Source organism: Pseudorasbora parva, chromosome 22, assembly GCF_024679245.1.
Source record: "Pseudorasbora parva isolate DD20220531a chromosome 22, ASM2467924v1, whole genome shotgun sequence".
Classification (NCBI taxonomy): domain Eukaryota; kingdom Metazoa; phylum Chordata; class Actinopteri; order Cypriniformes; family Gobionidae; genus Pseudorasbora; species Pseudorasbora parva.
Window position 1 is genome coordinate 20,774,982 of NC_090193.1, and position 22,495 is coordinate 20,797,476.

The window sequence follows — 22,495 nt, forward strand, 5'->3', positions numbered from 1 at the left end:
CCTTCACACGTGCCAAAGAGAGAGTGGCTAAATTTGGAGAGCATTTGCCCTCTTGTCATCTGAATTTTTAGAAGTCGTTTAGGCAAAGTTATTAATGGAATAACTAAAAAAAATACATTCACCTTCTCTCTAATATGTGTGTAAAATATTTAATTGCCATTTGGGAAGAAAAATCTTGCTGAAAAAAAAAAGTTGTTACTTCGTTACTTTGTATGTTTTTAATTGGTCTGTTTTAAAATAGGGCCTGGTTTTAGAAGGGGATTTTGGCACTTGTCCCCATCAAAGGCTTGGAGACAGGTTTGGAAACTAGTCTAGCAAACCAGTTTGAATGTTTATTTCATTAAATACTTTTATTAAAACTCCACTTAAAAAAAAACACCACCTCTTTCCACCTGAACGGTAAGCAAACCAAGGTTCGGTGTGTCAAATAAAAGTAATATGTTTAAAATATTTCACATTCTCACTCTCAACTCATATTGACGCTTGGTCAGGACCCTTCGCCCACAGCGTCAGTTTTTAACACACAGGGTACCCCTTTAGTGTAATTTTTCAGATGTGCAGGGTACGCCTAATGCGTCAGATCAAGACACATTTAATTATTTGCATTTAATTCAAGTATATTTTTATGAATATTTATAGGCGGTTTTTATATTTTGGAGCAACTAATCCCACTTCCAAACAATATAAAACACATAACAGTCCAAATTTAGCTAGAGGATTTGGGGCCCCCTGAAAAAAATATTGATGTGGGCCCCCACCACCCAAATCATATACTGTACAATATAGAAGAATGGAGGCCCACATAGGGGTTTATTACAAAATAACAAATCAGATAAATGTAAATAAAGGTTTTTACTTTACACCAGCAAACTTTCATGCATTTGATGGGTTGAGGAGCCTAGCTCTGTAGGCAACAAATACCATGCTCTGAATCAAGAATAAACCAATACTTTCCAATTCAGTTCAGTTAAAATATATGTGACTACTATAAATACAAAAAAAATAAAGTGATTCAAGTTAATATACAAAATGAGTATCTTCTGCATTGACCCTCCATGTCATCTTTGGAATGGGGTTGAGTGTCAGATGATGCCACATCTGTTGCTGCAGAACATTATATTTAGTATAAATAAGTCACTATGACCGTTTATTTGTAACAGAAGATGATGTTGTTGTTGTAAACCCTTTATTTTAAAAGGTAAATGTTTATAGACATTTTTACAACTACGAAATTGTTAAATAATAATAAAATAAAAAAGTAAACATAAATAAATTGTCAAGAATGCAGTCAAATGTAAAGACTTTTGTCTTTTTTATAAGAATTACTTGTCTTGTTTACATAAAGATACAATGTAACTGTGTAATAGATTATTAAATAAAGCGAATGTATCCATAAGAGCAGTGTATTGTAGGTTATTCGTGTTTTCTTGACTGTAATAAAATTCATCAACAGCCGGCAGGTACATAATGCTTGTGACATGCGTTGTACAAACAAACTCTATTTACAATAGCGTAAAAAGACAGGGAGTTTGACCACATAATCATTTGATCAATTTGAAGGCGGTGCCGGTAATGACATTAGGCATTATTATTGTTTTCCCATGAAAGTAAATCTGACAGTGACAGCGAAATAACAATATACTAAGTTACTAACCTGTCTTAAAGAGTGTCTCAATCGACTGGGATACAGCAACTCTCCTGGGCTCCCTCTCGTTCTCTTCGAGGCTTTTCTGGTACCCTGATTTATGTTTGTTTTTTCCGACATTTTTAGCCTGTCAGTCAGTCTCCTGTTCTATCAACAAGTTCATCGTTAAACGATTGGTTCTGTTCACGAGCTGGGGTGGGACTTACCATTTTATTGGGTCAAATTATCTAATGTTTGTCACTGACTGATTTAATTAATAAATACTAAACCGGACTGAACCATTTGTAGGGAGAGGAGGAGCAAGATATTTGAAAAACTTCTTTAATCTATTTGCATGTTTTTGTGGCTTTCATTAAAATCTCAGGCATACAACTAATACAAATATTAAGATTATTCACAGAACAGGGGCCTAAATAGTATAGCTTCTGAATTTTGTGGGGCCCCTTGGGCAGTGGGGGCCCCTATGATCGTCACCACCTTTCAACCCACTAGCGACGGCACTGGTCACAGGTATTTATTGCAAAAACTGTCCAAAAACAGTTTAAAAGTATTAACTCATGTTGCATTCCAAGCCTTCTCAAGTCATACGATATCTTCATTGAACAGAGTTGATCTTAATGTTTAAATTGCTGAAATGATGATCCCACCGCTCGTGAATGCACGCACTCAAATCTCATTCAAAAGATACACCCGACTCTTCAGCATGACACAATCGATCACAAGACACACGAGAGCCAATGAAATTTTACAATCAAAGCTGACGTCATGACGCAATTGGTCACGAGATATACGAGAGTCAATTAAATTTCACTATCAACGCTGATGTAACATTTCGTAATGAAATGTGTGCTTGATCTTTGGCGGATGGACACGCTGATAGCTTTTGGAGATTTTCTAAATACAAATGAATCTTTTGGCCTCAGAACACTTGGAATATTTGTACTTTCTGAATAAATTGTGCTTGTAGTCGTATATGTGTGTTATATCCTATGTTTTATGTTTTTGTTTGCGTTCATAATAACACGCAAATGGGTAGGTGTAGGGATGGGTTTGGGTTACGTGATCAAATGCGTCTAAATAGCGTAAATAACAAATTAAAGACATTTAAATAAAATTATGCTGTCTAATTAAATTGAGAATCACACTCCAACATGTCATAATGGCAAAATCATATAATTTCATCATGCCCAACACATCTGTATGGCGGCAAAGGTTTCTCATTGAAATTAATGTAGCACCCTGCATACTGAAAAATCACGCTAAAAGGGTACCCAATGCATTAAAAAGTGATGCCGAAGCATTCTGACTAAGCATCACTATGTGACGATTTGGGTGTGAGGATATTGTTTAAACAGGCACAGTTTGTTCCATGAGCTACTTTTGCGTTAAAGTGCCCCTATTATGGTTCTGCTAAGCAGCTGTGAGCAAAACTGTGTCTATTAAACTGTGTATAAAACTGTCTATTAAAGGTGCATTATGTAACTTTTCCATCCGCTAGAGGTCGCCCATTCAAAACAAAGGCATAGTTTGATGATGACAAAGGTATGGATAGAACAAAAATAAAAGTCTTTAAAATAGCATAATAGGGACAATTTAAATCTCTGAAACTTGAATCTTAAACTGACCAGAGCTGGTTTGCTAGTCTTATCTGCTCTTTTGGCTGATTTAGGTTTTTTTTTTTTTTTTGGGCTAGGCCAGCTAAATACAGGATTGTCCAGGATGGGGTACCATCTTAAACCAACTAAGTCCATCAAACCAACTTAGAATAGATCAGGTGTCATGTCAGCATGGCTTTTTGTTGTTTCCATAACGCATGTCAAATCAGCAATAAAATCTGACATCAACTATCATAATCATGCTAAAACACATTCAAGCGTAAACAGACGGGTGATTTGCTCCTCAGGATATAAGCCTGGTTTCATATACAGGGCTTATATTAAGCAAGGATTAGGCCTTAAACAAAACCAAACAAAACATATTTTAAGACATCTCAGTGCAAGTTGCTTTCAGGTAAAACAGTTCATTATTCATTTTAGTCTGGGACTAGTCTTAAGCCATGTCTGTGAAAGATAGACTTTTAGATTGTGTCTGTTTTTCCCCCTATAATCTTGTAATTTTATTATCAAAGCTCTTTTGTTGTTGTTATTGCTCTGAAAATCCACTTAGTCCAAAACTCTAAAGGGAATGATGCTTCTTTAACAAAAAAAATGACCACCGCACTCCACCTGAAGGGTAAACAAAGTAAAAATATTAAGTTCTCTGTGCTGAAAATCCCTTAATATATTTCATTCGAACAGGCGGTGAAGACGTATATTAGCTAATTTTGAGTTAGATTAGAGAATGATTGTTTTGGGAGATATGTAGCTGTGTGTATATAGACAGTGGCACCATTAGTGGGAGTGTGCTGTCAGATTATCCCAGCATGGGAATTGATTATTAGCTTTGACAGGGAGAACTGCGTCCCAGTTATGTCAGGCCCAACAAGACTCTTAGTAAAGAACATCCCTTTTAACATGTCAAATGCGGGGCTTATTCACCACATACACACATACGGTGCCACTCACACACAGTTTTCGGCCCAATTTTGCAGGGTCAGAAGAGCAGAAATACACTCATAAATGTTTCATCTTTTGCTAATGCTAATATTGTGTGAGAGTCTACTGCCATTTCTACTTTTTTTTATCCGGTCTGTTCATTTTGAGCTGATTTCTGTCCTTTTTTCCAATTTCCACATCTCACTGTTGCATTCAGACACACTCTCTCGCTCTATCTCTCTCTCACACACACACACAGCGCACTCTCTGTTTCCATAACCACTACTGATGTTTTGCTAGGGGCCGTTAATGCAGAGCATGACAGGTTGTCACGGTGCATTTGATAGAAGCCCTGCGGAACATACACATACGAGATACACTTCAAGAGTTGAAAATGACTTCATAAGCTCATCAACACACCCACTAAAAAAACACCAACAATGTATAAGATTATGTATGCTCTCCAAGACATGTTTTCTTCAAATTGTACAACTTCATACACAAACCCAATCAGGAGAGGTGACTCGTGGCTCTATAAAAACCAGCAAGGGCATTGCGGGATGTAAGCTTTTTAATTACCATTATGTGTAACTTCATAATTATGACTACACCGCTCTCATGGCATTTCAGCATTTGCATATTCTGTCTGTTTGTTTAGTCGCAATTAAACTTTGCCCCAACTCAGAAGATGAATTGCATGTTTATGGTGTCATTCGCTTCTCACCTTTCTAACAATGTTTTAACACAGCGTTTAGTGCTCATCTGTAGCAGAGGCGGTATTGTGACTGCTAGGTGTCTGATGGAAGTCTGAAATAATGAACATCAGTGGCACCCTGCAAGGATGGAGCTGTCAGAATCCATGAGCACACAGTCCTCTGAGCACCTCTGAAACAGCTCTACCTGTGAGTCAGGTGCCCGCAGAGAGGACGGGTCAGGATTAGAGCAACTCTGCACCAATAAACACAGACTTTCATTTTTCCACTTGCTTGCTCTTTCTATGTCTCTTTCTGTCTCTTTAGGAAGCCGTTTCAGCCTCAGAGTAGAAAATGAAGATACTGAAGCAATTGGGACTTTAAATATTATAATTGTGACTATAAATCATTATATCTCACAACTGCATCTTTATATATCACAGTTGTGATATTTCTTCCCAATTGCGAGGTTGTGGCCCCCATCATACACCTACCGCAATGCGACGCCAGGCGCTAAAAAAGTGTTTATTGCCAGTTAAATCAATTTCTAGCCTATAAATCTAGACGCACCCTAGCGGCAGCAAATCTAATCTGCCCGCAAGTGTCGTTTAGCAACTCTCAATACCCCTCTGAGCTGTAATCGCCTGACTCTTGCCGGGCCAATCACATCGTGTATAGAGTCGGTGGGCGGGGCCATAATGATGACGGCCGAGTTGCGTTTTCGTGCTTCTAGTAAACACAGAAACTGGCGAACTGCTGTCTTTCGAATCAGCTTTGACCGCGACTCTGGAAGACTTGGAGTTAAGCTTTTCTCTGAGAAAAGAACAAAGTTCTGAGTTTTGCCGACCGGATACGGCGAATGTTTAATCTATCAACAAGCTCTGTTTCACCTTCGTTGCTCCGGTTGGTTGTAGCGCTATATCGCGTGCAGAGGGAGTTTGAAAGACAACCATTTATCCCGCCCCTCGGATTGAGCCCTGTCAATGGTGAGTTTCCAGACCAAACCTCTTGGCTTGTCAGGCTGATCATTTTCATATCCAGCACTACATTTTTTAAATAACAAATGCACTCATGCCCATCTGTTCACTTATGGGCGTGCTGGTCTGAAAAACGAGCTGTGTTCAGGCGCATTGTTGGCGCATTGCTATATTGAGGCAACTGCAAACGACTGCACCTTTGATCAGCTGAAACCTGGTTTAAAGTAAATAGCACAGGGACCCATGGGAAAGTTTTGATTGGTAGTACCCAGCATGGTGAAACAATGACAACACAAACCAATACAAATTGAGTTTTGTTAACATAAAAAGGTGTGGATGTGTACTTAATTTTTAAAGTTCTGTGAAAACTTAAAACTTTGTTATAATAACTGAAAATAATTGAGTTACCTTAACAGAAAATGGTAAGTCATATTAACTGCAAATATTTGAGTTAAGCTAAATGAACACTGTAATTGAACTGTTATCAGTATACTTGAACATCAGTATACATATACTTGAAGTTACAAGTAGCAGGTAATCCAACCTTTTCAATTTAGTTAATCCAGGTAATCCAACCTTTTAACTGTTTAGTTATTTTGTATGAAATCCTTATTAGGTTCATGGCAACTCCATGCCCAAATCTTATAAGCCTACTGTTACCTTATATATACCGTTATACCGTATATAATATAAGTGGAGAGCGTTGGGGGCCCACATCAATGTTTTGTCAGGGGGCCCAGAATTCCCTAGCAACAGCCCTGCCCAAAACACAACCATGGCTCATTAAGAGATTAGGTACAGCCCTTTTAGACCATGCACCTGGTGCGCAACTGTTTTTTTTTTCCATCGTTAAACCAGCAAAACTGGATTCAGACATGCCCTAAGTGCACCTGCGCCATGCGCTTCAGACCATGTTCTCGGATCGTTAAAATAGGGATTTAAATAAAATAAAACAATTTAGTTTTTTCCCACTTCCCTGGTGATGATATTGATCTCCACGTCGGATAAGTTTTAAGTCTTCTTTGCCGTCTTCCGTGTGTCCATGGTGTAATATGGGGGCGTGGGGGAGGCAGAGACTTGAATCTATAGGGGCGTGTTATTCTAATGACGATCGTTTTCAGCCGCAGCATTTATCAAGGGCAAGTATTGCGTACACCTGGATTGCGGGGGTACGCACAGCTTTATAAATCAGGCGGTGAGAGGAGCAGAATCTTACGCCAACATATACGCCCGTTTCTATGCAAGATTGATAAATGAGGGCCATTGACTGCAGAAAAAAATGGTGTTTGGGGGGTAAAATGTGTGTTATTTTGGCAAGGTTGCCTGCTAAAATTCGCACTCATTGGTCTATATATCACATAATAGTCGCTTCAACCCGCAGACATAGAAAATAACCCGCAGAAAAAAACGCGGACTTGGCAACACATTGACAGTTGAGCTCTGACATTTGACAATGCGTCACTTCGTTGCTCTGATTGGTTGTAGGTCTGTCCAATTGATGTCTTTCCTGGTTGGGTTAAAACACGCCTCATAATCACAGCCCAATGGAGCAGTTTCAGACTCATATACTGACTAGAATTGAGTATGACCACGTCAGGCTAGGGTACTCCATTTATTTCAATGAGAAACATTTGCCGTCATACACAGACGTGTTGGGCATGAAAACATTATGGGCCCTATCTTGCACCCAGCGCAATTGACTTTGTACGCCGACGCATGTGTCATTCCTATTTTGCACCCGCGCAAAGCGCGCTTTTCCCTCCACAGAAGCACGTCGCTAAACTAGTGAATGAACTTGCACTCCCTGGGCGGTTCAGCACAAAAAAGGAGGCGTGTTTCCGCGCAAACAATCCCTGGTGCTATTTTGCTGTTCCATTAAACAGTTGCGCCACTGACCAGAAAAAAACCTGGTCTAAAGTCAGTGGCGCGTTGTTCATTATGCTATTTTAAGGGCGCATGCTTGACCATAATGTATAGCGTGCACAACGCGCATACACTTTGGTCATGAAATCTACACAGATGCAACAGTTATAACACATTGTGGTGTGCCACGAAGATGTGAAAAAATAGGCATAAATCTAGCTTACAAATTATTCAGGCTTATTGTAGTAATTAAGGATTAGACCTGTTTGTCCAATAGTGGGAAGACATATATGTATATAAGGACATCTAACAAATTGGTTTGTCCGTCAAGAACCAGGAAAAAAAATCAACTGAAAAACTGAAAAAACTGTTTAACCGCTATTTTGGGTGGGTTTCTCCCATCCACATACAACTCAACTTCTCTGTCTTTCACTCCCTTACGAAAGGAAAATATATTTACCAATATATTAGACTACTTGAAATATATTTGAATATATTGTAAATATATGGAATAATATATTGATGGTATTATAAAATATATTATATATTCATGTAATATATTGCAAAATATACAAATGATTGCCGCTTTCAATATATTGCAATATATTGAAAAATATAAATATTAATTCCCATATATGTGAATATATTGCCTAATGTATTGCATGAAATTTTCCAAAATACTGCAATATTTTTTTTTTTCGTAAGGGCTGTTCTTACAAGAACATGTGCCTGCCATAATAATAGCAATCCATAATGGAACGTGCGCACCTGCTTTTAAAGGGAATGTTGGATGCCGCTCTGATTGGTTTATTCACGTTACACCCAAACCACACCTATGAATAATGAAGCTACTTCAGACCAACCCATTTTAGATTTGCGCCGGGCGCAAGAGCCATTTATCCCACCGGGAAAATAGCAACAGCGCCGAGACCCGCCCACAAAGTTACTTGCGCTTCGCGCTTTGACACCTGCGTTTCAGATCGTTAAAATAGGGCCCTATGTGATACACTTAAAAAAAAAAATCAGGCCCCAATTGAAAATGTTCTAGTCACTGATCACATCTAAATGTTGTAGTTGGCCAAATTGAATATATGTGAATTAAATTGCATCAATTCACAGAAATTCAATTTGGCCAACTGAAAAATTTAGATTTGATCAGTCACTAAAACATTTTCAATAGGGGCCTAATTTTCTTTTTTTTTATGTGTATGCGCCCTCGATGAGCACTTTTGCAGTTCCCGTACTGATGCGCGCTCCACAGTGGAAAGCTTCCTGACTGTCAAAGCCAGTGTTTAGGGTTCCATTTAGGACAGGGCCCATTAGGGGACTCACCCTTTCAATATGTCCCACACTTCCTGTAAAAATAGGAAGTAAAAACAGAAAAGAAAATTCACTTGTCAAACAAATTCACAGGGATTTAAGTAGGTTAGCAGCAGGCATCAAAACAGTTGATTTTACATAGCATAATTTATGTGTTGAGAAATTTCTGCACCTATAAATATTCAGAGATTGTTTTGTGCGTTTGCTGAGAGCTGTGGACAGTTTGTCAGCATAATCGGCCAAACAATGCACTTGTCATAACACCATGGCTGAGTCAAGTGTTCCATTAAGAAGAACACACACACACACACACACAAGCTCCCATCGAACAAAAGATGAGGACTGTGAGGTCTATTCATTAAGAAGGGAAAGCTTTGAAAGGGTCGTGATTGAGAAGCCTTACGCTGCTCTTTGAATCTCTAATCAAACCACACTTCTTCCTCCAAGTAAAACACTGAATAATGGCGACTAACGGTGCTCCATTCCTTCCGAGGTCGGTCTTCTCTGACCCTCAGACGGGGACCTGATCTCGGCCCCCGTTAATTACACTCCAGGTTCATTAGAGCTTCTCCGCTCGCCCTCTGACCTTATAAGGCTTTTTTTCAAGTGTTACCTTTGCCTACTCAAAAAAGAAACCCATTTGATCCTTCCACACCAAAAGCCAGCAAAGGCCTTTTTTAATCAACAGGGTCATTAACAGACAGTTTCTCTGTGCAGGTAAAGTAAGAAAAAGTATCTGGAGTGGATTTAAAGAGTGAGTTCATTCTTCACTTTGATGACGTGCTGGACAGCAGGGGGAGGGGGAAGAGGGGGATGGCTATTATCTGCACTGATGCATCGATCCGGACCCGGCACTGTGAATTAACACCTGCAAGAAAAGCTTGAGAATTTAAAGTGTAATTGCTTAGCGCTCTTAATCTCCGCTGGAAGTGATCGATTGAGTGACGTTGGGAAAATGCAGTGTGCTGATGAATCCATCCAGGAGATCCTAGTGATGTCATATAAAATTCAAATCTGGCTCTTTTAGATGCTGTAATTGCAGCTATTTTACATATTACTGTTACTAATCTATTGCTCAAGTCAAACATTATTTGTAGAGCATAATTTTGCATGACTGTCCAAAGTGCTTTACAGTGAGATATATTATGAGAATTTAAAAGAAAGAAAAAAAATATTGTTTACAATTTAAAAATAACATAGCAATAACAGTGTGTTAATGAACACAAAATAATTGCACATTTAATACATAGTTTATTTATACATAAGATTATGTAAACGATAACAGTAACACAAATGTACATTGTATTAAGCTTTATGAAAATTCTCAAACACTATTAATTTATCGTATATTTTGATTATTTAAAATATTTAAGTAGATTATTATTATTTTTTTAAATGGTATTTTATTATTCAAATTTTATTATTTTTAGAAGGCATTATATATTGAAAAAAAGGGTTTTGGCAATGTTTTCTTCTTCTTCTTTTTATTATTATTATTATTATTATTATTATTATTATTATTATTATTATTACAGTATTTTATTTTAAGACATCTTTTTAAGTATCTTGTTGCATTTTCTTGCCAGTTTTTATTTTAATTTTATTTTTATCATTATTATTTCAAATTTTCAGTGAAAACATATAATCAACCATGTGTTATAAATAAGCTTTATTCATATTTTAAAAAGTATAATTTATTTAAAATTATAATTATATTTTATATACCCGACATTTAATAAGTATATTAAAGTATATAACTTTATATATATTATTATTTGTTACATTTAAAATGTGCTTGTCAGGTTTTTTTCTTCTTTTTAAGTGAGACCAACAACCATACCATTTCTCATTATGGTTCCTCAAGGTGTTTCCTTCCACAGATGATTGACAGACACTTTGTCACTCTCACATTTGCTTTTGAATGAGCATGTGTACGTGTGTGTAAGTGTCACCTCTGCATCAGTGATGGACAACAAAGTGTGACGTTAATGACAGACCCTTTGACAGTTTGATTTATTTAATGTCAGATGACGAGCAGCATTGGCTGATATCTGACAGCGCTGCCAACCTGTGTGCTGCTCGGGGTCACAGCTCTACAAGCACGTCAAAAGGTCTGCACCTGCTCCCAATCATACAGCACTTAGGATGATCAAGGACCTTCTCTAAATGCAACCACAAACCATTACAACACAAACTGGAATAAAATGAACTCAAATCAGCCTAAAAGAGTCAACCTCTACCTACTCTTTTTTCCTGTGTGGCAGCGACTCTAAGAAGACGGATGACCAGGAAAGTGCGACCTGGGCCCCACGGGTCCTGCTCTGCTCCAATAATCCACTTTTTCTTGCCCTCTCCTGGGAGGAAACACTATCCTGCTGAGGCTACGATGGCAAAAAAGTTGCTGAAACTGTGACTTTGTGATGGCTGGGAGGATCCAGAAGAGGGCAAGATGCCGTAGGGGACCATATAAGGATCAAAGCCTGGTGAGAAAGGCCTGGCTTCCCGGCTGAGAAGGTCACCTGAACGGGGTCTGGCGTGGATCCAGACAGATAAAAGTCTGAGAGCAAAAGCACTGACCCTAGTGTCCTCTCTCTTGAGCTCTTTTCTGCTCGCCAAGTTTGCGATGGAAAGGGAGAGAGCGAGCCATCTGTCAGATGGGTCAAGCGCTGTTGCGGCAGACATCAGACCATTTGTCTCACTTTGACTCTGCTGTATCCACACATTTAAGAATTGGCAGTAAAGGCAGTGTCTTCTGGAGCATTCCAGAATTTGGAGAAAATCACTTTGTGTTCAGTCATGTTGTTTCAAGTTTTGTGTTTTAAGTTGATAAAGCGGGGGAAAAAAAGTTTTCACTATTTTTAAATACAGGCAATGTACTTCAAAATCATGGAAACTCACCATATCGGTCGATATATGTTCATTTTTAATGTTAGCGTTATTGGCTCAATTAAAAAAAAAATTGTGGATAATATATCAAAGCTGATAAACAATGGACTAATCCTTCAGCTGAGACACTTCAGATGAGCACTGTTCACCATGATGGTTTTGATTTGCTTGAAACATGATTGGAATCACTTGGAAGGAAAATACTTAGTGAAGTTTTATTAACTAATTTCGGGAGGAGCCCATACAGATAATTAAACAACAGAGCCGTCAGCTAATCAAACCTAATTAACAAGGGGAGCACGTCAGATAATTAAAGCTAATTAAACACAAGTGGAGCATGGTAAGCTAATCAATCTAATCAACGATAAGAGGTGTACTTATACAACAGATTTCCCTTCTCTCGTTGACCATTTTTATTTTAGCATCCCTCCACCGCCCCATCTCCTCACTGTAATTTAATAAACTCTCATCAGATGCCATGAACGACAGCAACTCAGACATAAAGTGGTAGACCACAGACTGATCTCACGAAATGGTGTATGATACGGCAATTCGTATGCCATTTTGGCATACTAAGATAATAATCGCTTTTTAGCGTGTTCATCAACGCCGTTTCCTTCCATCCCACTACACTGCCCCTGCATCTAAACCTAAACATCACTAGAAACATTCTGCATTTTTACATTTTCAAAAAAACATAATATGTATGTTTATAAATCCATTTACTTTGTGAACACACACATGGTTCATTTCGGTGTAGACATTCAAGCAGAATCACACGGCATAGTAATGCATGCGGAGATGATGGTTTGTTTCGTCGTAGACAGAGTCTTGACCTTAACCCGATAGAAGATAGAAGACCTTTGTGAAGAATGGTAGTAGAAAGCCTTCCCAGAATTAAGAGTTGAAGCTGCAAAGGGTGGGCTAACTCCATATTAAAGTCTACGGATTAAGAATGGGGTGTTAATAAAGCTTATGTGCATGTAAAGACATGTGTCCCAAAACTTTTGCCAATATGGTGGATTTAGATTTATCTGCCAATATAACAGTTATTGCCTTTTTAAATATAAAGAATAATCGGTCATCAGTATCAGCTAAAAATGTTATATCACTGCATCCCTAATACTGAGTAAATTACATATCAGAAAAATTTGGCTAGTTTAATTAAATCGGAAGAATGGGAACTAACTGTCGTATAATCAAATGTATATAATTTGAACTTTAATGTGATAATTTTCAAACAGCATGCTCTTATGCTGTCCTACGTGTGAATTTAGCTACATTCTGCTCACGCAGTACATTCATGAGTGCTGTGAATACAATTCATTTTTTACAAAGAAGGCTCAGATTTCATGCTCACAGTTAGGCCAGAGTTTTAATCTGGGCCTCAGTGTTTCCATCATTTTTCTCTTCCATGGAATTGATTTATTTTTCTGTCTTTTTTTTTTTGCTTTTTGCCTTTTGCTGGTATTACTTTAGGATTTTCATTTTCAAATGGCTTCAAAATTTTGAGTGTCTGAATATAAATCCTTCACATCCTTGTAATGAAAAAGCTGCTTGTTGGTTCCTCTTGCCTCCTGAGCTCAGGAACATTACATTTGAGAACAAGCACCCTGTGGCAAAACACCTGTGTAATATCTGGTCTTAAAAATAATACAACATTTTGTGTAGTGTGTCATACTGTGTTTTATCACAGTTTTATCAAGTTTGTCTATTCAAGTGGGTGTTTCCATTTGTTTTTCAACGGTGGACTATAAAAAAACTAATATATCATCCCTTCTGTGTATCAACTACAGTTTTTCGTTCTGCGTAACACAACACAATCGGCATGTATCTGAAACCGGGAAAAAAAGTGGATACACCCCTGCTGACCGCTAATTGCTCTGCGATTAAGATGGTACACAGTAAAACTGAGCTGTACAGAAAAGTGGCAGGTAAAGGAAAAGGAAGAGTCTGTGGTAATCACTCTCCATCCTGTTCAGACCAGAGGGAGTTTAGTGTTTAATGAACCTTGGGCTAGTGTGTGTAAGAGTGAGGAATTATGGGACAGATAACACAGTCGGGTTTAGGTATCTGTGGTGACTATTAGGCTTGTGTCTACAGTAGGGGGTGTATTAGTCAAATGGTTGTGTGTGTGTGTGTGTGTGTGTGTGTGTGCGTGCGTGCGTGCGTGCGTGCGTGCGTGCGTGCGTGCGTGCGTGCATGCGTGCATGCGTGCGTGCGTGCGTGCGTGCGTGCGTGCGTGTGCGTGCGTGTGTATGACATAGTCTTAATATATAATTGTGTAATTTGAGAAAAATTGTAACTTTAGATATATGTTTCAATACGGTTGACCGAATTGAAATTCTGTGAATTGATGCAATTTAATTCACAGAAATTACATTTGGCCAACTGAAAAATGTAGATGTGATCAGTCTCTCATTTGTGTTATGCAATAACTTGTAAAGAGGAAGAGACAGTGATATAGTGATCTGTCAAGCCACATTAAAGAGTGTGAATTTGAATCCTGAGATGTTGTGGCATTTTTTCCCACTAACTACATACAGTGGGTACAGAAAGTATTCAGACCCCCTTACATTTTTCACTCTTTGTTATACTGCCGCCATTTGCTTAAATCATTTAAGTTAATTTTTTCTCATTAATGTACACACATCGCTACATATTGACAGAAAAACACAAAATTGTTGAAATTTTTGCAGATTTATGAAAAGGAAAAACTGAAATATCACATGGTCGTAAGTATTCAGACCCTTTACTGTGACACTCATATATTTAACTCAGGTGTTGTCCATTTCTTCTGATCATCCTTGAGATGGTTCTACACCTTCATTTGAGTCCAGCTGTGTTTGATTATACTGATTGGACTTGATTAGGAAAGCCACACACCTGTCTATATAAGACCTTACAGCTCACAGTGCATGTCAGAGCAAATGAGAATCATGAGGTCAAAGGAACTGCCTGAAGAGCTCACAGACAGAACTGTGGCAAGGCACAGATCTGGCCATGGTTACAAAACAAATTCTGCTGCACTTAAGGTTCCTGAGAGCACAGTGGCCTTCATAATCCTTAAATGAAAGACGTTTTGGACTACCAGAACCCTTCCTAGAGCTGGCCGTCCGGCCAAACTGAGCTATCGGGAGAGAAGAGCCTTGGTGAGAGAGATAAAGAAGAACCCAAAGAAGAATCACTGTGGCTGAGCTCCAGAGATGCAGTCGGGAGATGGGAGAAAGTTGTAGAAAGTCAACCATCACTGCAGCCCTCCACCAGCCGGGTCTTTATGGCAGAGTGGCCTGACGGAAGCCTCCTCTCAGTGCAAGACAAATGAAAGCCTGCATGGAGATTTGCTAAAAAAAAAAAAAAAACCTGAATAAGATTCTTTCAGAACATTTTTGTTTTTGTTCATAATGCTGTGGGGGTGTCAGGTGTTCAGCTGTAGGGACAGGACGACTGGTTGCAATTTAGGGAAAGATTAATGTGGACATATACAGGGATATCCTGCACGAAAACCTTCTCCAGAGTGCTCAAGACCTCAGACTGGGCCGAAGGTTCACCTTCTAACAAGACAATGACCCTAAGCACACAGCTAAAATAATGAAGGAGTGGCTTCACAACAACTCAGTGACTGTTCTTGAATGGCCCAGCCAGAGCCCTGACTTAAACCCAATTGAGCATCTCTGGAGAGACCTGAAAATGACTGTCCACCAACGTCCACCATCCAACCTGACAGAACTGGAGAGGATCTGCAAGGAGGAATGGCAGAGGATCCCCAAATCCAGGTGTGAAAAACTTTGGCATCTTTCCCAAAAAGACTCATGGCTGTATTAGATCAAAAGGGTGCTTCTACTAAATACTGAGCAAAGGGTCTGAATACTTTTCAGTTCAGTTTTTATTTTTTGATAAATCTGCAAAAATGTAAAAAAATTCTGTGTTGTTCTGTTAATATGGGCTGCTGTGTGTACATTAATGAGAGAGAAAAAATCACTTAAATGATTTTAGCAAACGGCTGCAAAATAAAGAGTGAAAATGTTAAGGGGGTCTTAATACTTTCCATACCCCCTGTATGTTATGAACAGGTCTACAGGAAGCAGGAACTTTGCCCAGGCTTTCTCACTTGCATATCTATACTGAAAGTGTACGCTTTGATTCTCAGGGAAGTGAGAAAAGTAGAATGAGGATTTCACAAAGACTGAAAAGCTGCTGTTAAAATCTGAAGGATGTAAAGCAGTGAGCTAAGAGTGTGTTTGTGAGGAGAAAGGAGTCAGCCTCTTCTTGGATTTAGCTGAAGCTATGAGTGAGGATTGCGCTAAGACTTTATATTGATTAATTTTTACCTTTTAACCTTGGTGACAGACAGCAAAGATAATGTACAGAATAATGAAATCTAAGATGGACTTTTAACTTTCAAATCCCAAACAATTTACCTCAGAAAATCCTCTTCACTACATCAAGAACAAGAACAGTTGAAAATAAGGTTTGTTGGCAGACAGACTTAAAGGGATAGTTCACCCCCCAAAAAAATTAAACTTCTTTTATAATTTACTTATATAGACATCATTCTTGTGAGGAACATGAAAGAAGATGTTTTGGGAATTGTGTCCACAATTGAAGTAAATGGTTACCAAACTGTTGGGTGCGTGTGTGCGCGTCCGTGTGCATGTGTGCGTGAAAAATTAAGTTAAATGATGACATATGTACATTTTTGCTGAAATGTATGCTGAATTTGACATGAATGATTTTAAAATGGCCATTTTTCCAATTCAAATTCAAAATGAGTACACCATCAGCTAGAGAATTGTCAATGTCTGGAGGAAGGAAACCTTTAACCTACATATTTGTATGAACAGTGCAGAAAAAGTAATGTTTTGAAACTCTTTGTTTAAGAAACCCCCTACCTTACCTTTATACTGTTTTGTTTAAAAAACTATGGTCATTGAAAAGATGTCCTACTGTGATGTGTGTTGCTTTGAAACAGAAGCTACACTGAAACTGTGGGAAACATTTTGAATGCTCATTTCGTCAAGGGAAAACATGGTGACTCGAGGCACCCTGCATTTCCGTCTTCGGCACATTTCTTCTTCCTCTCTCTGTAGTGTAGCATTGAATGCGCCCTGACACGTACACAAACAAATACATACTCAAAACTCATTAGAAGTGTTTTTTTGTTTGTTTCGTTTTTTCATGTTTTGCTTTTAGCCTGAGAGAAAATGTTCAGCAAATGTCATTCAGTAAATATTAATTTCATAATAAACGACATATTTTTTTTTTTAATTCAATGAAATATCAAAGTAAAATAAAAGACTTTTCACATTGGATTTAAACCTGGGTTACCAACTCATGCTAATGCCACAGTACTTTTAACCCTAGATTATAATACCTTATACTAGATTTTGCAGTGCTACATTGTCAGCATGAGTTGTGCGTTGTGAAATACAGTACTAGAATATTAAAACACAACCAATCATAAACTAAATATTTCTTGCCTTATTAAACATGAGCTTTGTTCAGTCACAAACACTTCCATGTGCTCTTTCAGGTAACCCAAAACAGGCAGAATGGATTTACATGGTGACATTTTCACAGACTGACAATCAAATTAAAACTGGTCACGTACCTGTCGTGAGTTCAATCAATGTTACTGACCTCATAAATATGCAAATAAGAATGGTAACCCATGGGTTTACAAAAGTACAGTGCAAAATCTTGAAACCTGAATGCCCAGGATACATTGTGGTAACATTTTATTTTAAGGTGATGTAATCACACATCACTAACTTGTACTTAATATAGTAATAACAATAAATTATGCATAACTTAACTCTAAACCAAACCCTAACCGTAGTTAATTAATATTATTTGAGTAAAATGTAACTGTCACCTTAAAATAACAGTGTCTATTCACACCAAGTGCAAATAGCATAGCGTGCCTTGTTGGCAAGTGCTGTTCGCACTAGCTCTGCCTAAAAACGCCTGTTTTTTTAACAAGATCTTCAATGGTGCAGTCAGTAAAACGTAAGGCTTAAAATCCTTGGTTATGTCGCGATCTACCCTGGATCACATCTCCTTTTGCAGAGCTCGCTCTTCTCCCTTTTTTTATCATCACAAATCACATCGGAAATGCATTTGCTTTCAAAAAAAATTAAGAAAATGTTCCAAAAGTGGAAATAAAGTGCGTAATTTTTTTTTAATAATAATAAAAGCACTTATTGAGCAGGGTTAGGGGTAGGTAGGGAGAGCTTTTAGTGTCCCATTAATGCAGCATCCATTTAATAATTTAAATAAAAATAATAATTTACACTCTTATTATTATCCTGTTAATGTACAACAATACTGAGTTGCAAATAGTATGTATCTGTCAAAATAAAGTATAAATTGTATGAAATTATTATTATTGCAAAGAACTGCTACTTTTATATGGTCTATTTAAATAGAATATATTGCTATTTTCACTTTGTGTGCTATTTCACTTAGTAAACAGCATCTACAGCTATGCTGTGTCCAAAAATGATGCACTATACTCTATGCACTTATACACTATGTACGTATGCACTATGTACTCAACCGTGTAGTGTATGCACTTTACATGGTTATTTTGTTATTCAACATCAGAATCTGGTAGTGCGTCCCCCTCCACTACGTGATTAAATCTTCATTAGTTGAATGCATGAAGTGTCCAATTTTCCACACTTTGTTTTTTCCGTTAATAGAATAGTGCAATGTATGCAAATTGGGACGCATCTTTAGTGTAAATCTATCGCTATTTGCACTTGGTGTAAATAGCAGCTGCCTTAAAATTAATTGTTACCTTAATTTCTAACCCATGATAAATTATGAACAGTAGCTACAGATTTAACTTACACACAACATTAGAATATCACATAAAATATTTGTGGATAAAGCACCTGGTCCATCCCATGTGTTCAAGGGAACAAAATTGTCACTTCCTGGTGCTAAATAACTTTAATAAATGATGGAAGTTACTGCAACTGTGGAAGTCCCTTGGGCTCTTTTTTTTTTTTTTTTTTTTTTGCGTGCAAGCAAAATGCAATAAACACTGTCATGTTATCTCGCGTTCGGGCTGATGCCTGGCGTTTGGGATGTCAATCGCGTGAGACAGTTCTGTCACTTTGATCACAGACTTTGGCTCAGGCATTTAAGAATGACCAAGCCAATTTTGAGATGCTGTGCAGTGAAATTGGTCTGCTGGTTAGTCCAGTTATACAATCATATCCTCTGTGAAAGAAAGGTCACAAGACATTTTTGTTGCACATCAAGGGATTTATTGGGCAAATGTGTTACCATCACATTCTTGTCGCAAAAGTGGATCTGCACGGTCACTACTGTTACAGGACTTCACGAAATCAACAGTTACCAAAGAAGTGTGTTTTTGATGGAGCGGTGACGATAAAGGTTCACGGTCCTGCTTTGGAAGCAGGCGGTGAGTAAAACTGCTTCAAATGTCTGTGCTGTTGGCTATCATCGCGTAAGTAAACATCAGTAAACAACACGATCGTGTATAACGTTAGTTAATTTATCAAAGGAGTACGCGATCTATGGTGTGTGTTTAAATACATTTGTTTAGCTGACCAATATAGGTGTCAGTTTGTTTATTGTAAAACCACCCAAACATAAACCTAGCGTTCTCACAAAGCGTGCTTCGTCATTCAAATGTGCTAACGTTACTCCATTGTTGTTCTGTGTATAACGTTACACTAGTCTGACGTGCAAAACCGTTTTGCTTGCTACTGCTAAGGTTTAATCGCATACAATAGTCCATAAACTGAATCATGTCCTCATAAACTGCGAGTAAACACACACAAGTGTTGACAGGCCACTAAATACAGTACATACCACAGAGACGGACGTCCTGTGTTTGTTGCTTCCCATGTTCAATTTATTTCAGCCTCTGGATCTGATTCTGGATCATATCTGTATTAGTTGAATCTGATTGATAGCTATGCTTTATTTAGGGTAGCGTTTTCTTCTCCACGCTTGAGGACGTCACCGCTTTGTGCGCGTTCATCATTCTTTAGCTCCGCCCACACGATACGCCTCCAGGTGCTCGTTTTTTTCCGGAAAGACTCGGTACAGCCTATATTTCTTTTATAAATAAAATAAAACTAAAGACTTTTCGGAGATATGAAGGATGCAATACTACTCTTATAGGTACTGAAGAGTAGAGATTGACATGAGATTGACTGAAACTGAGTGTTTCACGCCCCCTTTAACGGTTTGAAAAGCCAAGAAGTGTCGAATTGCTGAAGATGAATTCAATAAATCCGATATAGACTTAATTTTTCCACATGTCTCTCTCTGTGTGTGTGTGTGTGTGTGTGTGTGTGTGTGTGTGCGTGCGTGCGTGCGTGCGTGCGTGCGTGCGTGCGTGCGTGCGTGCGTGCGTGTGTGTTTTTCTGCAGCCTCCATCGTGATTGGGAAGTGGTGGTGTGAGATGGAGCCGTGTCTGGAGGGAGAGGAGTGTAAGACACTACCAGACAACTCTGGCTGGATGTGTTCCTCTGGGAACAAGATCAAGACCACGAGGGTGAGGGCTCGGAGCATGCTGACCATCATTTTACACACACACACACACACACACACAAAACAAATACAATATTGTCAGATCAATTTTAAAAGAAAAGTTAAATCAAATGTAATCGCCCGCATGTTCTGAAAACAGAAGTTTTACTCGTTAAATGATTCAGAAACAAGAAAGATTGTTTCGTTAGACTGAGGGACACATCTCTGGACCTCACTAACCTGTTTATTCTTCATGATTTGATTTGATGTGGCGGTAGCTCGTGTTCAGGAGACACATCCTCTTCATTTAGTCGCATGCAGCCTTATGAAGGATGCTGTGCAGAGCTCAACTTAAGAAAAAAGAAACTAAATAACAAGTTTAAGACATTAGGACCAAGTCAGACAAAAATAAAGGAAACACCGTAACTCTGACAGGAAGTATGCATGACACAATATTGAAACTTGATGAGCAGATCAGTATTCCCATGCGCTGATTCAGTAGAGAGGTGACAGACAGCGGATCTGTGAGAGTCATGTGACAGTGAACACAAGTAGATAATATTACAATGGGTTCGGTCCCTCTTTGGCATCTGCACGTGTTTAAACTATCCCAAGCCCTGCTTATGGGAATCCGATGGTGGCCGGATGATTTTCGAGATTTCCAAGGTAAGATCATGTATACAAACCTAATGAACCAGAAAAAGCCATGATTAGTGTAAAAATATCATTAAATAGAATAAGTCAAATAATGTGCCCACCTATGTCAAGCTTAAAATGACAGTTCACATAAAAATGAAAATGCTTACGTATACTTTCTGTCCCAAACACATATGTTTTTTTTATTCTTATATGGATTACATAAGTAGAAAATTGCCTTACAACAACCATAATTGTGATCCTTAAGTGCTATATTAAGAATATTGAGTCTTCTGAAGTCCTATGACAGATTTGTGAAGAACAGATCATCAGACCTATTATTTTCTGATTCTTATTCAAAACTCAATATTCACTGATAATCTTGCCGCAAAGCTCATGTCTATCCAAAATTTGCATTCATTTTTGTCTAAAATCAAATACAGCGCATTACGTTTGGTTATTACACACTCATAACCAGTGCCGTTTTAGCATCCAATGTACTATTTCAGAATTCGGAAGTTGGATGTGGGCTTTGGTATAGATTAATATTTTAAAACTGACTAAAAGTTTGATTTGTACCTCACAAATAATACAGTATTATATAGAAATATAGCATACAAATCATGTGGATTACTCCTTTTGTGTCCTTAAAAGTGTGCTTGTGTCCTTTTAAGGTAAATTATTTCTTATTGGAAAAAATAAATAACTGTAAAGGAACGAATAATATTTATCCATCTTTTGAACTGTGAAAATGAGTAATTGGCGGGAAAAACTGCTCCTGATATTAAACTCATATCTTCTTTCCCAGAACACCCAGCCGTATTCAGCTTTTTAGCTCTGAGGGCCACCAAAAGTGGCTCACCAGAAGCTCAGCGGCGTCCTTCTCCTCATCAAGGTTGGTGTTTCCATTTTTTTTAAACATCTTGAGCCGTATGATTAGGCATGCACATTTTAATCACTGCTCATCAACATCATCACACTGCTAAACATAATTATTGCTGAGTCAGTGTTTGTGTTTGTGAGCATATTTATATGCTGCGGATGATTAAAAAGCCACAAATATATTCCTCCTCCAGTGTCTATTCTCCCGTCAGCGTAATTTATCAGCACACGCATGCACTAACATAATGAAAAATGTGCACGCGGTACTCGGTGCAGTAATTACCGAATACAAACCGATGAAGAAGCAGATGCACAGGCAAACCGTCTTTGTCGCGTGCAACCGCACACTCCAAAACATACCGCGACATTGTACTAATGCAGCATAATTGCGTGCATGCAAACACACAATCACACACACCCATGCAGGAACCGACTCAAATTAATGAGCGTGCTAACACACACACACACAGCGAAAAGGGCTCAAGCGTGACCATGTAGTCGGTAATAAGTGCATAATGCTGAAATCAGTATTTTCCCTTGTTAGCT

General features: G+C 38.3%; 1 protein-coding gene across 3 annotated transcripts in view; it reads left to right on the forward strand.

Moving 5' to 3' along the window:
• Positions 1-22,495, forward strand: part of LOC137058390 (chemokine-like protein TAFA-1) — a 253,145-nt gene that overhangs the window by 221,747 nt on the left and 8,903 nt on the right. For 2 of the 3 annotated variants that reach the window (XR_010900675.1, XR_010900674.1), the window contains exons 4-5: positions 20,332-20,456; positions 21,876-21,962. Coding sequence is in view for 1 of the 3 variants with exons in the window: in XM_067431643.1 (XP_067287744.1) it covers positions 20,332-20,456 (125 nt within the window). In the remaining 2 variants the exon portion in view is untranslated. The remainder of the gene's footprint in view (positions 1-20,331; positions 20,457-21,875; positions 21,963-22,495) is intronic. The other variant, XM_067431643.1, reaches the window with a different exon arrangement.